The sequence below is a fragment of the Terrapene carolina genome, unplaced genomic scaffold (assembly GCF_002925995.2).
Source record: "Terrapene carolina triunguis isolate 2854851 unplaced genomic scaffold, T_m_triunguis-2.0 Scaffold42, whole genome shotgun sequence".
Lineage (NCBI taxonomy): Eukaryota > Metazoa > Chordata > Testudines > Emydidae > Terrapene > Terrapene triunguis.
This window is the reverse complement of record NW_020664393.1, coordinates 69237442-69252588: the sequence shown is the minus strand read 5'-3', so window position 1 is coordinate 69252588 and position 15147 is coordinate 69237442. Positions and strand designations below refer to the sequence as shown.

The 15147-nt window shown below is 42.8% G+C and overlaps 1 protein-coding gene across 3 annotated transcripts in view; it reads left to right on the top strand.

Moving 5' to 3' along the window:
• The window catches only part of ITSN2 (intersectin 2), a 116010-nt gene extending 101094 nt beyond the window's left edge, over positions 1-14916 (top strand). For all 3 annotated transcript variants that reach the window (XM_024194068.3, XM_024194066.3, XM_024194067.2), the window contains 10 exons: positions 2259-2365; positions 3661-3844; positions 5068-5166; positions 5370-5537; positions 6317-6529; positions 7517-7638; positions 9683-9765; positions 10077-10160; positions 11509-11682; positions 13312-14916. In XM_024194068.3, the coding sequence (XP_024049836.2) occupies positions 2259-2365; positions 3661-3844; positions 5068-5166; positions 5370-5537; positions 6317-6529; positions 7517-7638; positions 9683-9765; positions 10077-10160; positions 11509-11682; positions 13312-13469 (1392 nt within the window). In that variant the 3' untranslated portion in view covers positions 13470-14916. The remainder of the gene's footprint in view (positions 1-2258; positions 2366-3660; positions 3845-5067; positions 5167-5369; positions 5538-6316; positions 6530-7516; positions 7639-9682; positions 9766-10076; positions 10161-11508; positions 11683-13311) is intronic.
• Positions 14917-15147: the final 231 nt, after the last annotated feature.

Below are 15147 nucleotides of genomic sequence, written 5' to 3'. Positions count from 1 at the left end.
TGGCTGCAGGGGAAACTCACAGTTCAGGGTAACTGCACCAGTATTCTTCCTCCATGGTCCAGCAAGGGCACCAACTCTTCTCCCCAGCTGTCTCTCCCTCCCTTCTGACCGGGGTTTTTCCAGGATCCACCATTCCCTGCCTACCCTGGGAGTTGCCCAGCAAGACAGACTGGCTCACCAAACCTTCTCTTGAGAGGGTATAAACAACACAATTACCCACAGTTAATTTACCACACAGCCCTTTCTGAGCAATCACATTTATTCTTAGGGTAAAAACATTACAGTTAAACATTCTTAGCATGTGAGCAAAAGTTAAGTCTTAGGAAGCCATGCTGTGGTGGTGGTAGTTTGGGCTATGCGAAGTTCATGTAAAGGTGGTGGTGTGATGGGTTGGGTCACAGAAACCCTCTTGGGAGCTGCCACCCGATGTGCCAAGACTACTTCTACCCCGCCTTCCCTGCCAGCTCAGGACTCCAGCACCCTGTCTTGCTGAGCCAGACACTCCCATCTGCTCCAACAAAGACCCAGGGTCTGAATTACTTGCCCCAAAGCTGCAGGCTTCACTGAAAGCAGCTAACAGAAGTGTTCCTGTCTTTAACACTCAGATGCCCAACTCCCAATGGGGTCTAAACCCAAATAAATCCGTTGTACCCTGTATAAAGCTTAATGCAGGGTAAACTCATAAATTGTTCGCCCTCTATAACACTGATAGAGAGATATGCACAGTTGTTTGCTCCCCCAGGTATTAACACATACTCTGAGTTAATGAATAAGTAAAAAGTGATTTTATTAAATACAGAAAGCAGGATTTAAGTGGTTCCAAGTAGTAACAGACAGAACAAAGTAAGTCACCAAGCAAAATAAAATAAAATGCGCAAATCTATGTCTAATCAAACTGAATACAGATAATCTCACCCTCAGAGCTGCTTCAGTAAGTTTTTTCCTCAGACTGGACACCTTCCAGGCCTGGGCACAATTCTTTCCCCTGGTACAGCTCTTGTTCCAGCTCAGGTGGTAGCTAGGGGATTCTTCATGATGGCTCCTCCTCCTCCTTTTGTTCTGTTCCATTCCTTTATATATCTTTTGCATAAGGTGGGAATCCTTTGTCCCTCTCTGGGTTTCCACCCCCTCCTTCTCAATGGAAAGACACCAGGTTAAAGATGGATTCCAGTTCAGGTGACATGATCACATGTCACTGCAAGACTTCATTGCCCACTTGCCAGCACACACGTATACAGGAAGACTTACAGGTAAAACACACCCATCTGCAGACAGTTGTCCTGGTTAATGGGAGTCATCAAGATTCCAAACCACCATTAATGGCGCACACTTTGCATAATTACAATAGGCCCTCAGAGTTATATTTCATATTTCTAGTTTCAGATACAAAAGTGGTACATTTATACAAATAGGATGATTACACTCAGTAGATTATAAGCTTTGTAATGATACCTTACAAGAGACCTTTTGCATTAAACATATCCCAGTTACATTATATTCACTTATTATCAATTTTTTATAAAATCATATAGACTGCAACGTCACAGGTGGGTTCTTGGACAGGAGCTGTGCAAGCACCAACAGAGTGTACTCTCCTCTTTGGGCTCTGATTAGACTAAATTCTTGAAGCGAGGATGGTCTGTGGTTAGGGTGATAGCCTGGGACTTGGAAAAGCTGGGCTCAGTTCCCAGCTCTGCCATAAACCTCCGGTGTGACCATATGGAGCCATATAAGTACCTAAGAGAGAGATCTAGATAGGCAGAGTTTCCCTCTGGAAACCAGGCATTGGTGTTGGGCTGAGACTCCTGAAAGAAGGGCTTCACCTGCATGCTAGTTAACTGACACTGTTCCAGGACTGGCTGTATATGTATAAATAAAAGAAGTTATGTTTGAGTATACCCCGCCTCTGCCTCTCTGATTTCTTTGCCATGGTGAAGCCCACCTGCAGGGCCCTGACACCTGCTACCACTTAGCAAAGAGGTGATGCTGGTGTCAGAATGGGACACTGCTGTTGGAAGAAGGGGCAACCATAGGAACACACAGGAACCATCTGTAGGAAGTGATCTGGAAAAAAATTCCATTAAAGAGCTTGCTTGTCTGCAGTGATTCTCAGGAGAAATGAATGGGTGGATACCACAAAGTTCTGAATGCATCAGTGCATTAAGTTTCAAACCATTAATAATTTAAGAAAAGAGAGCTGGCCATGTTCTGCTTTCTCTCTGTTTGAAGTTGCTCACGTGTCTGTTCTCTGACTGTAGGTTTTCCAGAAACGAATGGCTGAATCAGGCTGTCTCACAGAAGAAGAAATGGGATTGATCTTTGTTAACTGGAAGGAGCTCATAATGTCTAATACCAAGTTACATAAGTGAGTACAGCTAGCATGTGTGCCTCCTAAATGAGAGACCACTAATGTCTAAGCTTTCCCCAAAATAATTTATTCTCCCCCTCCACTCTGCAGGAACTGGTTTTATTGTAAGGCCTGCTCGACACTAGAAAATTAGGTTGACATAACTACGTCACTCAGGGGTGTGAAAAATCCACAACCCTGAGCGGCACAGTTATGCCGACCTAAGTTCCTGTGTAGACGGTGCTGGGTCAATGGAAGAATTCTTCCATCAACCTAACCACCACCTCTCGGGGAGGTGAATTACCTACGCCGACGGGAGAATTCCTCCTATCAGCGTAGGTAGTGTCTACACTGAAGCGCTACAGCAGCGCAGCTGTGCCACTGTAGCATTTTAAGTGTAGACAAGCCCTCAGTGTTTCTGCTCCTGCTGATTATTTCCCACTTGATAATCCTGCTATGTCAATTCAAAGCATTTAAGTATAATGTCACAAAGAGAGGGTTATGAGAGGGAAAGGAACAAATAACGGGAGCAGATGAACTTTTAACAGAAGGCCTTAGAAATAAAGAATATGTGAGGAAAATATATAAAACATGTTTTTCAGAGTTTTCTGAGAGTGAATTTTTGCAATGACAAATCTGTTAATTATTTACTATCAGGTGGGATGATGCTATATGCATGTACAGGGTTAAATCAGACTAGATCAGCATTTCTCAAACTGGAGGTCTGACCTAAAAGGTGATTGCAAGGCTATTGTAGAAGGGTCTTCAGAGTGGCAGCTGCTGGCCGGGCACCCAGCTATGAAGGCAGCACCACCGCCAGGCGCAGCACAGAAGCAAAGGTGGCACGCTACGGCAGGAGGCGGGGGAAGTCACCGCTTTTTGTGGGGGGTCGTCACAGCCTGAAATATTTTTAAAGGGGGTCCCAGCAAAATATTTTTTGAGAACCCCTGGACTAGATGATTATGATGGTCCCTTCTGACCTTAAAGTCTGTGGAGGCCAGTGGTTGCACTGTTTGTCCAAAAACACCTTGAAGGGGCGGGAGAAGCATTCCCACTGTTTCAGATATCACTTCCTCAGCAATCTACATCTGTTAAGCAAGTCTGTCCGTACAGCACGCGGTGCCAGCATTCAGTCAGATTTGTGATACATCCGGGGCCTAACAGTGCTGGAAGGGAGGTTTTTTTCCTGTAGGAACTCGATGATACTGAGTGGAATCAGGAATCCACCTGTCTGACAGATGGACATTCTGAGGCTCCAGGATTAGGCCACTTCTGAATTACAGAGTCAAACTGTGAAATTCTCTCCTCTGCAGAGCCCTGCGTGTGCGTAAGAAGACAGGAGGAGAAAAAATGCCTGTGCAGATGATTGGGGACATCCTGGCTGCCGAGCTCTCTCACATGCAGGCCTATATCAGATTCTGCAGTTGCCAACTCAATGGAGCTGCATTGCTGCAACAGAAAACAGATGAAGAAACAGAGTTCAAAGACTTCTTAAAGGTATTCTATTCACTAGCTTCCATACTGGATCCCAGTCTCCTTTCCCCTGATGGCAGGGCATGTTCAAAAGCCTGTCCAACCAAAGGTAGACTTGTCCAGAAAAATCCAGGATTTCAGAATCCTTCCTGCATAGATACAATCCTCTGCTTTCCTATGAATCTGATATGCTGATAGTGTTAACACTCAGTGACAGTTGCTGTAGAACCTGTTCTTCAGTCTTGTTCTCTTGCGAGTGTTTTATTCCATTTTCCATTCCACTGCTTTACATTAATCCAGCATAGATGCTGCACCTTCCAAGTTACAGTGCTCGTGTTTGCCTTACTTTCAAGATTCATGCTACAAAAGAGGTTGGAGTTGATTGATTTGGACTGCAAGGCTTGTTGTTTTAAACACCCTGCATAACTTGCAAAATCAATGAGCTGTTGCTGGATTGTGCTGTTTTGGACTGTGTGATTTCAGTAGGTGCGAGGACTTCACAAAAGCGAGACATGCGCCATGAGGCTAACAGTGAGCGTAACATTACATAAAATAACTAGGAGTAAGGAAATGCTGCTGCAGCTCAGGTGATGAGATGTCATTGATGAAGGGCAGTCAGCTGTGAAGGGGAAAATGCCAAAACATTTGACACACAGTTTGGTTGTTTTTTTTTTAACAAACTTTTCCGGATCCTTATGTAAAATAAAAACTAAGTCCGCTTTAAATGATAGGGTTTTTGGTGACTACAGGAGCTTCACTTTCCTGGCTTATGTCAGCAGAATGTCTCAGGGTTTGTCTACACTGAAATTAGCCACCAGTGGCTGGCTTGCGGTAGCTGACTGGGGCTCATGGGACTGGGGCTATGCGGCTGTTTAACGGCAGTGTAAACGTTCAGGCTCAGGCTGCAGCCCAAGCTCTGGGACCCTCCCACCTCGCATGGTCCTAGAGCCTGGGCTCCAGCCCGAGCCCGAACATCTACACCACAATTAAAGAGCCCCTTAGCCCAAGCCCTGGGACCCCAAGGCAGCTAGCATGGGCTTTAATTGAAGGGTAGAGTAGACATACCCTCAGTAGTTCTCTAATTCTTTGCCATTAGTTCTAAATGTAAATGCACTGTGATTTTTCACCTATATGAGCTCTAGGATTTCTTGCAGTAACTGGGAAGATTCATTCCATCAGGCACTGTTCAGTAGTTGCAAGTAGTTCCTTCTTGATCAGTAATGCAATGTCTCTGGATTACACCATAGAAACTAGCCTCTGACCCTCGCTGTAAAGGAATGCCGCTCTCCAGCTTCCTGCTGAAGCCTATGCAGAGGATTACACGCTACCCTCTGCTCATAAAGAGTGTGAGTATCCTGGGTTTGTAAAATTCTGAATCTTGTAGCATTTTAAATTTGATTTCTGTAGCAGTATAACTGCGGTTGCAAAAACAGAGAAAGGATTGTCATGTAATAAGGATTTCTTTATAAGTGTATCACATCTGGTGCCTATCCTTACCTGGGTTTTTATCTCTGTCTGTTTCTGTTTCCTCCCTTCTGATCCCAACCAGATTCTGGAGAATACCCCAGAAAACCACCCAGATCACAGTAATCTCAAACTGGCCTTGGAACGCGCAGAGGAGCTGTGTTCTCAAGTTAATGAAGGCGTACGTGAGAAAGAGAACTCAGACAGGCTGGAGTGGATACAGTCCCATGTACAGTGTGAAGGACTTGCTGAGGTAACTGGCTTAGCTAGTGCTTGGGTGGCTGGTATATATAGGGCTGTATTGTAGAGCCCTTTAAAATTAATTTACACAGAAACCAAGTAGGAAAAAATAAGTGGGAGTGGCACATTCTGCCCGCTAGCATTACCTGAGCTCTACCCACTTGTGATCTCAAAGGGAGCTGCCACTCAGTAGATTGTGGGGATATCCATAATATGATTATCCCTCCCCTTTCTTGCCTGCTTTGAGCAACAATGAAATTGCTGACATTTTAAACTGGTACCATCAAGCTTCAGTTAATATTAATTGAAACAATTTCTCACTCTTCAGATTTTGCTTAAGCTGCCAGCAGACTGAGGCAGATGTTCCTATGTGGTAGTACTCTTTGTCCACATTTTTGAAGTTTTTCTTCACAACAATAAGAGTCTAGAAACTATTTTTAAACTTAATTCTCGAGCACAAGATGGCAGCCACTAGGGAAAAGTTTCAGCTCACTGGCCCAGTTAAACTCCTGCATTTGTGGCCTTAAAGCCTTAAACTAATGTTTTTTTCATTGAGAATAGGGCTGAAACCACTACAGCTTATAAGGAAGTTGACTTCTCTTAAGACTTGCTAGGATTCTTTCCCATGTACTGTAAACTACTGGGGGAAATACACAAGACTTGTACATGCATTAAACAAAGTGAGTAGGATTTTGAGGGTCATAACCAATAATCACTCTGAAGACAATCAGGAAATGATGCACATAATACCCAGCACTGCTGCTACTCATATATTGATTATATCTCTCTTAGCAACCGATTTTCAACTCCATTACAAACTGCCTGGGTCCCCGAAAGCTCCTGCACAGCGGCAAGCTCTACAAAACAAAGAGCAATAAGGAACTATACGGCTTCCTCTTCAATGACTTCCTGCTCCTTACCTACATGGTCAAGCAGTTTGTTTCTTCAGGGTCAGATAAACTGTTCAGCCCCAAGTCCCACTCTCAGTTCAAAATGTATAAAATGGTGAGTGAATTATAAAGCAAATCAGTAGTTCTTGATCTCTTCATAGGAATCCTGTTCTCTCTCTCTCTCTCTGCGGTGATGCATTATCTAGTGCTGCTTGATTAGTCACGGTTGTACTGAATATTGCACAGTCTCGACTGTATTGGGTGTCATTATCAGTCATTGGGACTGAACGTTGACTGTGTGGGGATATTCTCTCCGTGGATACACAACCCCTATGCAGGGAATGTGAGTATGCTGAAGAGAGAGTCCTCCTTGCATCGATTTTATAAACGCCTCCTTCTGCTTCGTAGTCAAGTACCTCCACAGTACTCTGCGGCCAGTCTGGTCAGAAACAGGAACCTGAGGAGAGGCTCTTAAATCCACATTAATATTCGTTCATTCATTGATTTTGAAGACAAGGAGAAGCTGCATGGTGCTCAGTGTTTTTGAAAATTAGGTCACTTACTTAGGAGCCTAAATGTTGACATGGGACCCTTACTTTAGTCTCCTGTTCTTGAAAATGTGGGCCTCTGTGTCCAACCCCTCTATGCTTCCCAATGAGTGCTCACAGTGCTCCTGAGGAGGGTAGGTAAGTAGCCCCATTTTCTGATGGGGAAACCAAAGATGCTGAGAGGTTAAGTGATTTGCCCAAAGCCACACACTAAGTCTGTGATAAAGTTGGGAGTAAAAAGCAGAAACTCCTGTTTCCAAGTCTTGCCTTAGGCCATGCTCTGTCTCTGCTTATACAGCTCTTCCCCTTTCATAAAGCACTTTTCTTAGGTAGCAAGGTTGTGTTTTAGCCCTGTATTCGCTGGTTTATCTCTTAGTCCTAGAAAGAGTTGCTAAAATCTTTAAATATTGATCTGTCTGTTTTTCTGGTGTCCTGAGAGGGGTGTTCACTTTTTTTAGCAAAAGAAGACATATTTAAATATCATAGTTTTGTTTCTGCTTATCATCTCCGTGAGTTTGCCACAGCGAGGTTTGCCTTTCCTGCATGTTTTTCAGCCTGTTTTCCTTAATGAAGTCCTAGTGAAATTGCCAACCGACCCTTCAAGTGATGAGCCAGTTTTCCATATCTCCCACATTGACAGAGTCTACACGCTAAAAACAGACAATATTAATGAGAGGTGAGTACTGGAAATGCTGAGCCTTTTGAGGCCTGGGTGAGCCCTATGGAAGAAAATAATATTTAAGCCAGACACTCCGGTGGCTCTTTGCGGTTTAAGGGCAGCAGAACTTCTACCAGATTACTCCTCTGTACACGAATGTGGGAGTGCTTACACCGTGCAGAACTCACTTCAGACACACATGGACAAGCGGAAGGCATGGGGAAGCTTTCCATTGACTCACTGAGTGTTAGATCAGACCCATGGTGAGCATTCAGCCAAGATCTGGCTCCCTATCAAGTCTGTAAAGATTTGTCTGTCAATTCAGGGGGGTTCCTTCTGGACTCAGAACACACAGTGGACTTGTAAATACTTTTCTCACCTGCAGGTACACAGAGAGAGCCTGTTTTGCCCTCATCATGCTGGTCTTAATCAGGATGAACTGCTTTGAAGTCAGTGGAATTACAAGCTGGTGTGGGAGGAGGGTCTTTGTAATAAGCCATCAACTCTTCTTAGCTACATTTTTGTCTGTGCTGAAAGGCTGATGTCTTACCATACCTCTGCTGTCAGCAAATATATGTGTAACCCACTAGCAGTGTGTCTGCAGTTCCCTCTAGTGCTGTTCCACAGAGAGGATGACAACTTATTACAGCTATCCGTAACGCCATTAGCTGAAGTGGAAGAGGTCTGTGTGGTGGATCTAAAGGTTTCAATCCTGCTGATGACCCGTGTATCAATATGATACAGCTAGTGGAATTCATTTTTTTCAGTTTGCTTTTTTGAAAACCTAGAAAATTACACACAAAAAATTGCGTTAAAAGAACATTTTTAAGGCTGCAATGTCAACCCTCAAAAGTTAGAGGTCCTGAGGAAAAATAGTACGTGATCACGTAGTTAAAGACCATATCCTAATGTAGACACACACGGGGACTGAACTAAGGGTGCACGGGCATCCCTAATTGTGGCATTTCTTAACTCTTGAGTACTTGACTTTGCAATCTTAATAATGTTTTTTTAACATAGTGGTTTTGTGTGTAATATTCCATGTATAGGCTACCCACATGTGCCAGACTAATTTTTAGTTCATGTCTTTTTCCTGATACATAATTAGCACAGGCTTCTCTTTGTCTAGACCAACATATTGTGTAAAATTGATTCACCCTTTGGAGAAGGTTTAAATTACACTAAAAATGTTGTTCTCCATAAAATTGATTGCAAAATTCTCAGCCTGTGTGAGATTCACCCCACTCATCGCTACTCACACCACATACCAGTACCAGAGCACACGTTACCAGCTAAGGAGGTGGCTGGTGTCACTGCTCTGGACTGGGTCGGGTAGGCAAGAGACCATTTTTCTGATGATTTCCCATGGTAGTTGGTGGCAATGGACCAGGCTTCTGCTAGGTCCCCTTACTCCAAAGATGGCCACAAAGGCACCTTCACAAAGCCCATAAAGGGGGGAGCACATCCTAACCTTCACTTTGTTAGACTCCCAAGAGCTCAATCTAATTGGAATATCACTATGAAGCAGGTTTTCCAGTCCCATAATCGTTCTCATGGTTCTTCTCTGAACCCCCTCCAATTTATCAACATCCTTCTTGAATTGTGGGCACCACTATTCCAGCAGCAGTCACACCAGTGCCAAATACAGAGGTAAAATAACCTCTCTACTTGTGCTTGAGATTCCCGTTTATGCATCTCAGAATCACATGAGCTTTTTTGGCCATAGTGTCACACTGGGAGCTCATGTTCAGCTGATTATCCACTACAACCCCCAAATCTTTTTCAGAGTTGCTGCTTCCCAGGATAGAGTCCCCCTTCCTGTAAGGACTGGCTACAGTCTTTGTTCCTGGGTTATCCATTTACAGTTAGCCATAATTTTACATCAAATGAATAGATGATGGGTGGACCCTCGTGGTCAAGGAGACCTAAGATCAGGTTAGCTCAAAAGAAGGGAACAAAAAAATTTGACTTGAATTAGAGACAGAGAGATTTATTAAGTGTTGCTGGAATAACGACAAGATTCTTAGCTCCAAAATGACTCTGCAGGGATTAATTTTCACAGGACGGCCTGGGTCCAGAAGATCAAAGGAGCATCAGAGCAGTATATCGAAACCGAGAAGAAGAAACGGGAAAAAGCTTATCAAGGTACAAAATGTGGGCGCTGGCCAAAAAGGGTGCAGGGCTCTCGTGTGCCTGGAAGGATTTCAGGGTCTTCTCTTGAGGAAGCAGCTTCCAAGATGGTTGAGCTAATGTCCCTCTTCTAAACTATTAACTCTCGACTGGGAGTGTAGGTGCTATTGCATGGCTGAGTGTGTAACTTGTATTTTAATAGAAAGGGTCTCTACATATCAACTGTGACTACATCATCTGTTCCAAATGGGACAAATTAAGGTAATATTGTTGCCAGTTTTATTTGTACTGTCAAGCTGTTTATTAATTCTGATTTTCTTTTCCAGCACGCTCACAGAAGAGCTCAGGAATAGGACGCTTGATGGTACATGTGATTGAAGCCACAGAGTTGAAAGCCTGTAAACCTAATGGTAATAATTTAGGGGTGGAATGCTAGTACATTCAAAGAGGAGGGTTAAGAGTTCATTGAGTCAGGCAAAAGTGCAGATTTCAGTGACAGCTTCTGCAGGTGGCTCTCAGGGATGCAGTGGGGTAACGTGTCTCTGCTGTACTAGTGAATAGAATCATAGAATATCAGGGTTGGAAGGGACCTCAGGAGGTCATCTAGTCCAACCCCCTGCTCAAAGCAGGACCAACCCCAACTAAATCATCCCAGCCAGGGCTTTGTCAAGCCTGACCTTAAAAACCTCTAAGGAAGGAGATTCCACCACCTCCCTAGGTAACCCATTCCAGTGCTTCACCACCCTCCTAGTGAAAAAGTTTTTCCTAATATCCAATCTAAACCTCACCCACTGTAACTTGAGACCATTACCCCTTGTTCTGTCATCTGGTACCACTGAGAACAGTCTAAATCCATCCTCTTTGGAACCCCCTTTCAGGTAGTTGAAAGCAGCTATCAAATCCCCCCTCATTCTTCTCTTCTGCAGACTAAACAATCTCAGTTCCCTCAGCCTCTCCTCATAAATCATGTGCTCCAGCCCTCTAATCATTTTTGTTGCCCTCTGCTGGACTCTCCAATTTTTCCACATCCTTCTTGTAGTGTGGGGCCCAAAACTGGACACAGTACTCCAGATGAGGCCTCACCAATGTCGAATAGAGGGGAATGAGCCCGTCCCTTGATCTGCTGGCAATGCCCCTACGTATATAGCCCCAAATGCCGTTAGCCTTCTTGGCAACAAGGGCACACTGTTGACTCATATCCAGCTTCTCGTCCACTGTAACCCCTAGGTCCTTTTCTGCAGAACTGCTGCCTAGCCATTCAGTCCCTAGTCTGTAGCAGTGCACGGGATTCTTCCGTCCTAAGTGCAGGACTCTGCACTTGTCCTTGTTGAACCTCATCAGGTTTCTTTTGGCCCAATCCTTTAATTTATCTAGGTCCTTCTGTATCCTATCCCTACCCTCCAGCGTATCTACCACTCCTCCCAGTTTAGTGTCATCTGCAAACTTGCTGAGAGTGCAGTCCACGCCATCCTCCAGATCGTTAATACATGTTGCCTAACCCAAGCTTTTGGGATGGCAGCACAGAATGCACCTTCAAACAGCAGTCACAATAGGAGAGAGGTTTTTGTATTGGGCTGTACGTTTGTGTAAATCCAGCCTCTGAGGAAGACTTTTACTTTGAAGAATAAGATGAAGAACAAGAGAAACGTGAGAGAGCTTTGGTTGTGGTCTGGCTCTTTTGTGTGTTCCTATTAATAAAGACTCTTCAGTGCTAGATCCGCTTAGGGAAAAGCATTTCACCGTTTGTTCTATGCTTAGGGAAAAGCAATCCGTATTGTGAAATCAGCATGGGGTCGCAGAGCTATTCCACCAGGACGCTGCAGGACACTTTGAACCCTAAGTGGAACTTCAATTGTCAGTTCTTCATTAAGGACCTTTATCAGGATGTGCTGTGTATCACCATGTTTGACCGGGATCAGTTCTCACCTGATGGTAGGTGTAAACATTTTTTCAGGACATGGAGAATTCTTTGATCATTTTGATTATGCTGCATGTTTTCCTCCCAAATAGCCACAAGGGCTTAACGTGTGGTCCCACTCCGAGAAAAAGACACTTTCTTACTCAATAGGTATGTTAGCCCTGCAAAGTCAGCACAGCTCTGGGTGATCAAGCTGGATTCTATTCGGTCTTGTCCATCAACAACAGAATTGTTTCTTTTCAGTCAGTTACACCTGTCTAAGCCCCTGGAGGAAAATGGGGCTGCAGAGGTGTCACTGAAGGCAGAATGTGTTCCCTTCATTGCTGGTTGTGATGCATGAGAAAGAACTCCGCTTGAGTCTCAGATCCCAGGTTACATTGGCAGAGCTGGCAGTTGGAAAAAACATTTTTTTATCTGTAAGCTGAGCACATTTGATATTGAAATCATTAACTCACAATAAACAGGGGACCTCCCAATGCCATTTTTAGTGGCATTTCAAGGTAGAACCTTACTTTTATACACGCAGTACTACTGCTATACATATAGCAGTATGCATAAGGTTGCCAGGATGAAAGCTGTATCCTTGTAAGCACTCCTGTCGGACTGTTGTTCAGAATCATCATTCCTCATGGAGAGAATAAAATATATAAATCTAATTAAAAGTGGCTGAATTAAGGCAGTTAAACCCCTTGGTTTTCTTCTTGGCACGGCAACTGATTCATTGTGAAAACTTGGGCAAGTCACTTAGCTTCTCTCTGTCTCCATCTGTAAGATGAGAATATTTGTATCTGAAACGGATGGTATCAGAAATGAACTGATGTTTGTGAAGCATTTTGAGATCCTTAGATCAAAGACATTAGTGCAAAGTATCATTTCTAATATTTTTTTTAGCTCTGTGCTTCTAGAGCTCTATCTATCTAGCAAAAAGTCCCTTTCGTCTTCTCAATTGTGCAGGATGATTATACTGGCTGAGCAGCAGGCTGACCTGTTCAGGAGTAAGGCAGGGACAGGTCTGAATCAGGGAGTAAAGATTGGAGAAGGAGCACTTGTGCTTGCTGAGGTGTTACTCTTTAGTATCGTTCTCTTACTTCCTGTGACTGGGAGTTACTACACCCATAAAAATTCAAGCCTTGTATGATAAATACATCAACAGTAATTGGAACAACTGAATTGCCTAATGTAAGAATGGCCATACTGGGTCAGACCAATGGTCCATCTAGCCCAATATTCTGTCTCCAGCAGTGGCCAGTGCCAGATACATCAGAGGGAATGAACAGAACAGGGCAATTATCAAGTGATCCATACCCTGTTTTCCAGTCCCAGCTTCTGGCAGTCACAGGCTTAGGGACTCCCAGAACATGGGGTAATCTAAACTAATCTAGTCTACTATGGGACGTAGTCATGGCTAGGGGATTCCAAGGAAAGTGCACTAGGCACTTTGAGAAACTCTTGAGCACTAGGTGATGATCCAAGAAGTCTTTCTCAGCTCTGACATCTGTGATAGGTGTCCATTTATCTTTATATTACATAGACCTATTGAGCCGTTCTAAATGCTTGTCTAATGTTAGTGCTTTGCCTTGTTTGCTCAGGTTTTCAAATCTAAGATTTATAGCTAATGCTGTTCACTTACATTTGTTCAACAGATTTCTTGGGTCGCACCGAAGTTCCAGTAGCAAAAATCAGAACAGAACAGGAGAGCAAGGGACCTACAACTAAACATTTACTGCTGCATGAGGTTCCAACCGGGGAGGTTTGGGTCCGCTTTGATTTGCAGCTCTTTGAGCAGAAAACACTCCTTTAAGAAAACATTTTTATTTTACAAAGGACAAAGCTGACAGCTTGGCCACCTCCACCAGAGCTGAAAGCATTTTACAAATCAATCATCAGCCCAAGCCAGTTACTGAGCAAGAATTCCTGTTGCATCATCATCTTCCTAATTATCCGTTGTATATGATTTCTTTGCTGCGTCCTAAGTTGCTGGTGATCTATGCAAATGCAAAATATACTGTATATAAGATACTGTAGCTCAGTGCCTTTTTGTTGATTAATATTGACATTTTTGTTGTGTTCAGATGCCAATGTTTCCGTTTTCAGGGCCATAAAAAGTATTAAATAGTATCTTGGCATCAGATGTATGTATATATAATGTTACCGCTTAGTCTAACATATAGACTGAGGAATGGTTTAGTTGAAGGCTACAATCATTCCATTTGAAATCTGAAAAGTTATATCCACTGGAATATTCCCTTCTCAGGGTGTTAATTATAGGGATTAAATGCTGAAGCCTTTGCACTTGAGGAGGCTCTAAAATGCTGTATGTTCTTTTAAAAAAAATAATCAAATGCAGTTCTTTACTTGACACAGTTCTGCACTGAATAAGAAATTGCAACTTGATTTTTCTTTCTGGTTCGGTTGTATTAATCATTTCTGGCAGAGACAATGTGGTTAAAAAGAGTAAGTAGAAAAAATGATTTATTTTAAATACTGTGTGCAACCTACAATAATGTGGAAGAATATTTTTCAACTTTTAATTTTCCTAAATTATTTGTGTAAAATTACTTGGTTTTGCAGATCTCCGTGGGATGTGCATCTTTATGCTTTGTCATTGCCAACATGTACATACAGAGTGAAAAATATAAGTTTATTAATGTAATTTGTCTACATATTTACTGATGCATATTGATTTTTAAAAAATATATTTTATTGTACAGGTGAATGGGAAATAATGGGAAGTAACTTACAAGGACTAAATGAAAGGAAAGACTATTAAAATGTAAATTTTGTTTGCTATGGGAACTGCTAGTGCAGTAGGGGTTTGCAGAACTGAAATTTGTTGCAAGCAAAATCTTCCTCCCCACATGAAAATCAGGAATGGTAAAAGGGGGTTTGTTTTTCAAAGTGTTTGACAAATAGTAACCATGTTATTGCATCCTGAATTTGCCTTGTGGACATTTAAGCATTGCATTCAGTTCCAGACAATGAGTGAATTTGTATCCCACAGGTGCTACAATACCTAATAATGCCTAACAGAGTTTCAAACCTGATTACCAGCCTGAAGGCCCTTTCTTTGCTGGACTTAAGTCAGACCCTCTGTTACTTTTAACAGTTTTCTGTGGTTCAATTTTTCTAGTCCTAAATAAAAAAAAAAATCTTGGCAGCTTTTGAGAGATTGTGTCTATCTAATTGATGGGAATCATGTTTATTTTATACATCTTAAAGGGACAGCATTTTGTTGTGAGAAAATAAGGTGTGATTGCCAAACCTTTGCATTTTGCATTTAATTGCAACCTACCCCTAGTGAGACGGGGTAATGGCCCACTATTTTAAAGGTATTGAAACTATTCAATTTGTAGAATATTGGCAGAAGCTAATACAGCTGGAATGGTAAGTACTGGTCTTCTAGGAATATGCACCTTCTATTTCCATGCCTGGTGGGGGTAACTCAATCTTTCTACAACCATTGTTGTTAAAAGTCATCT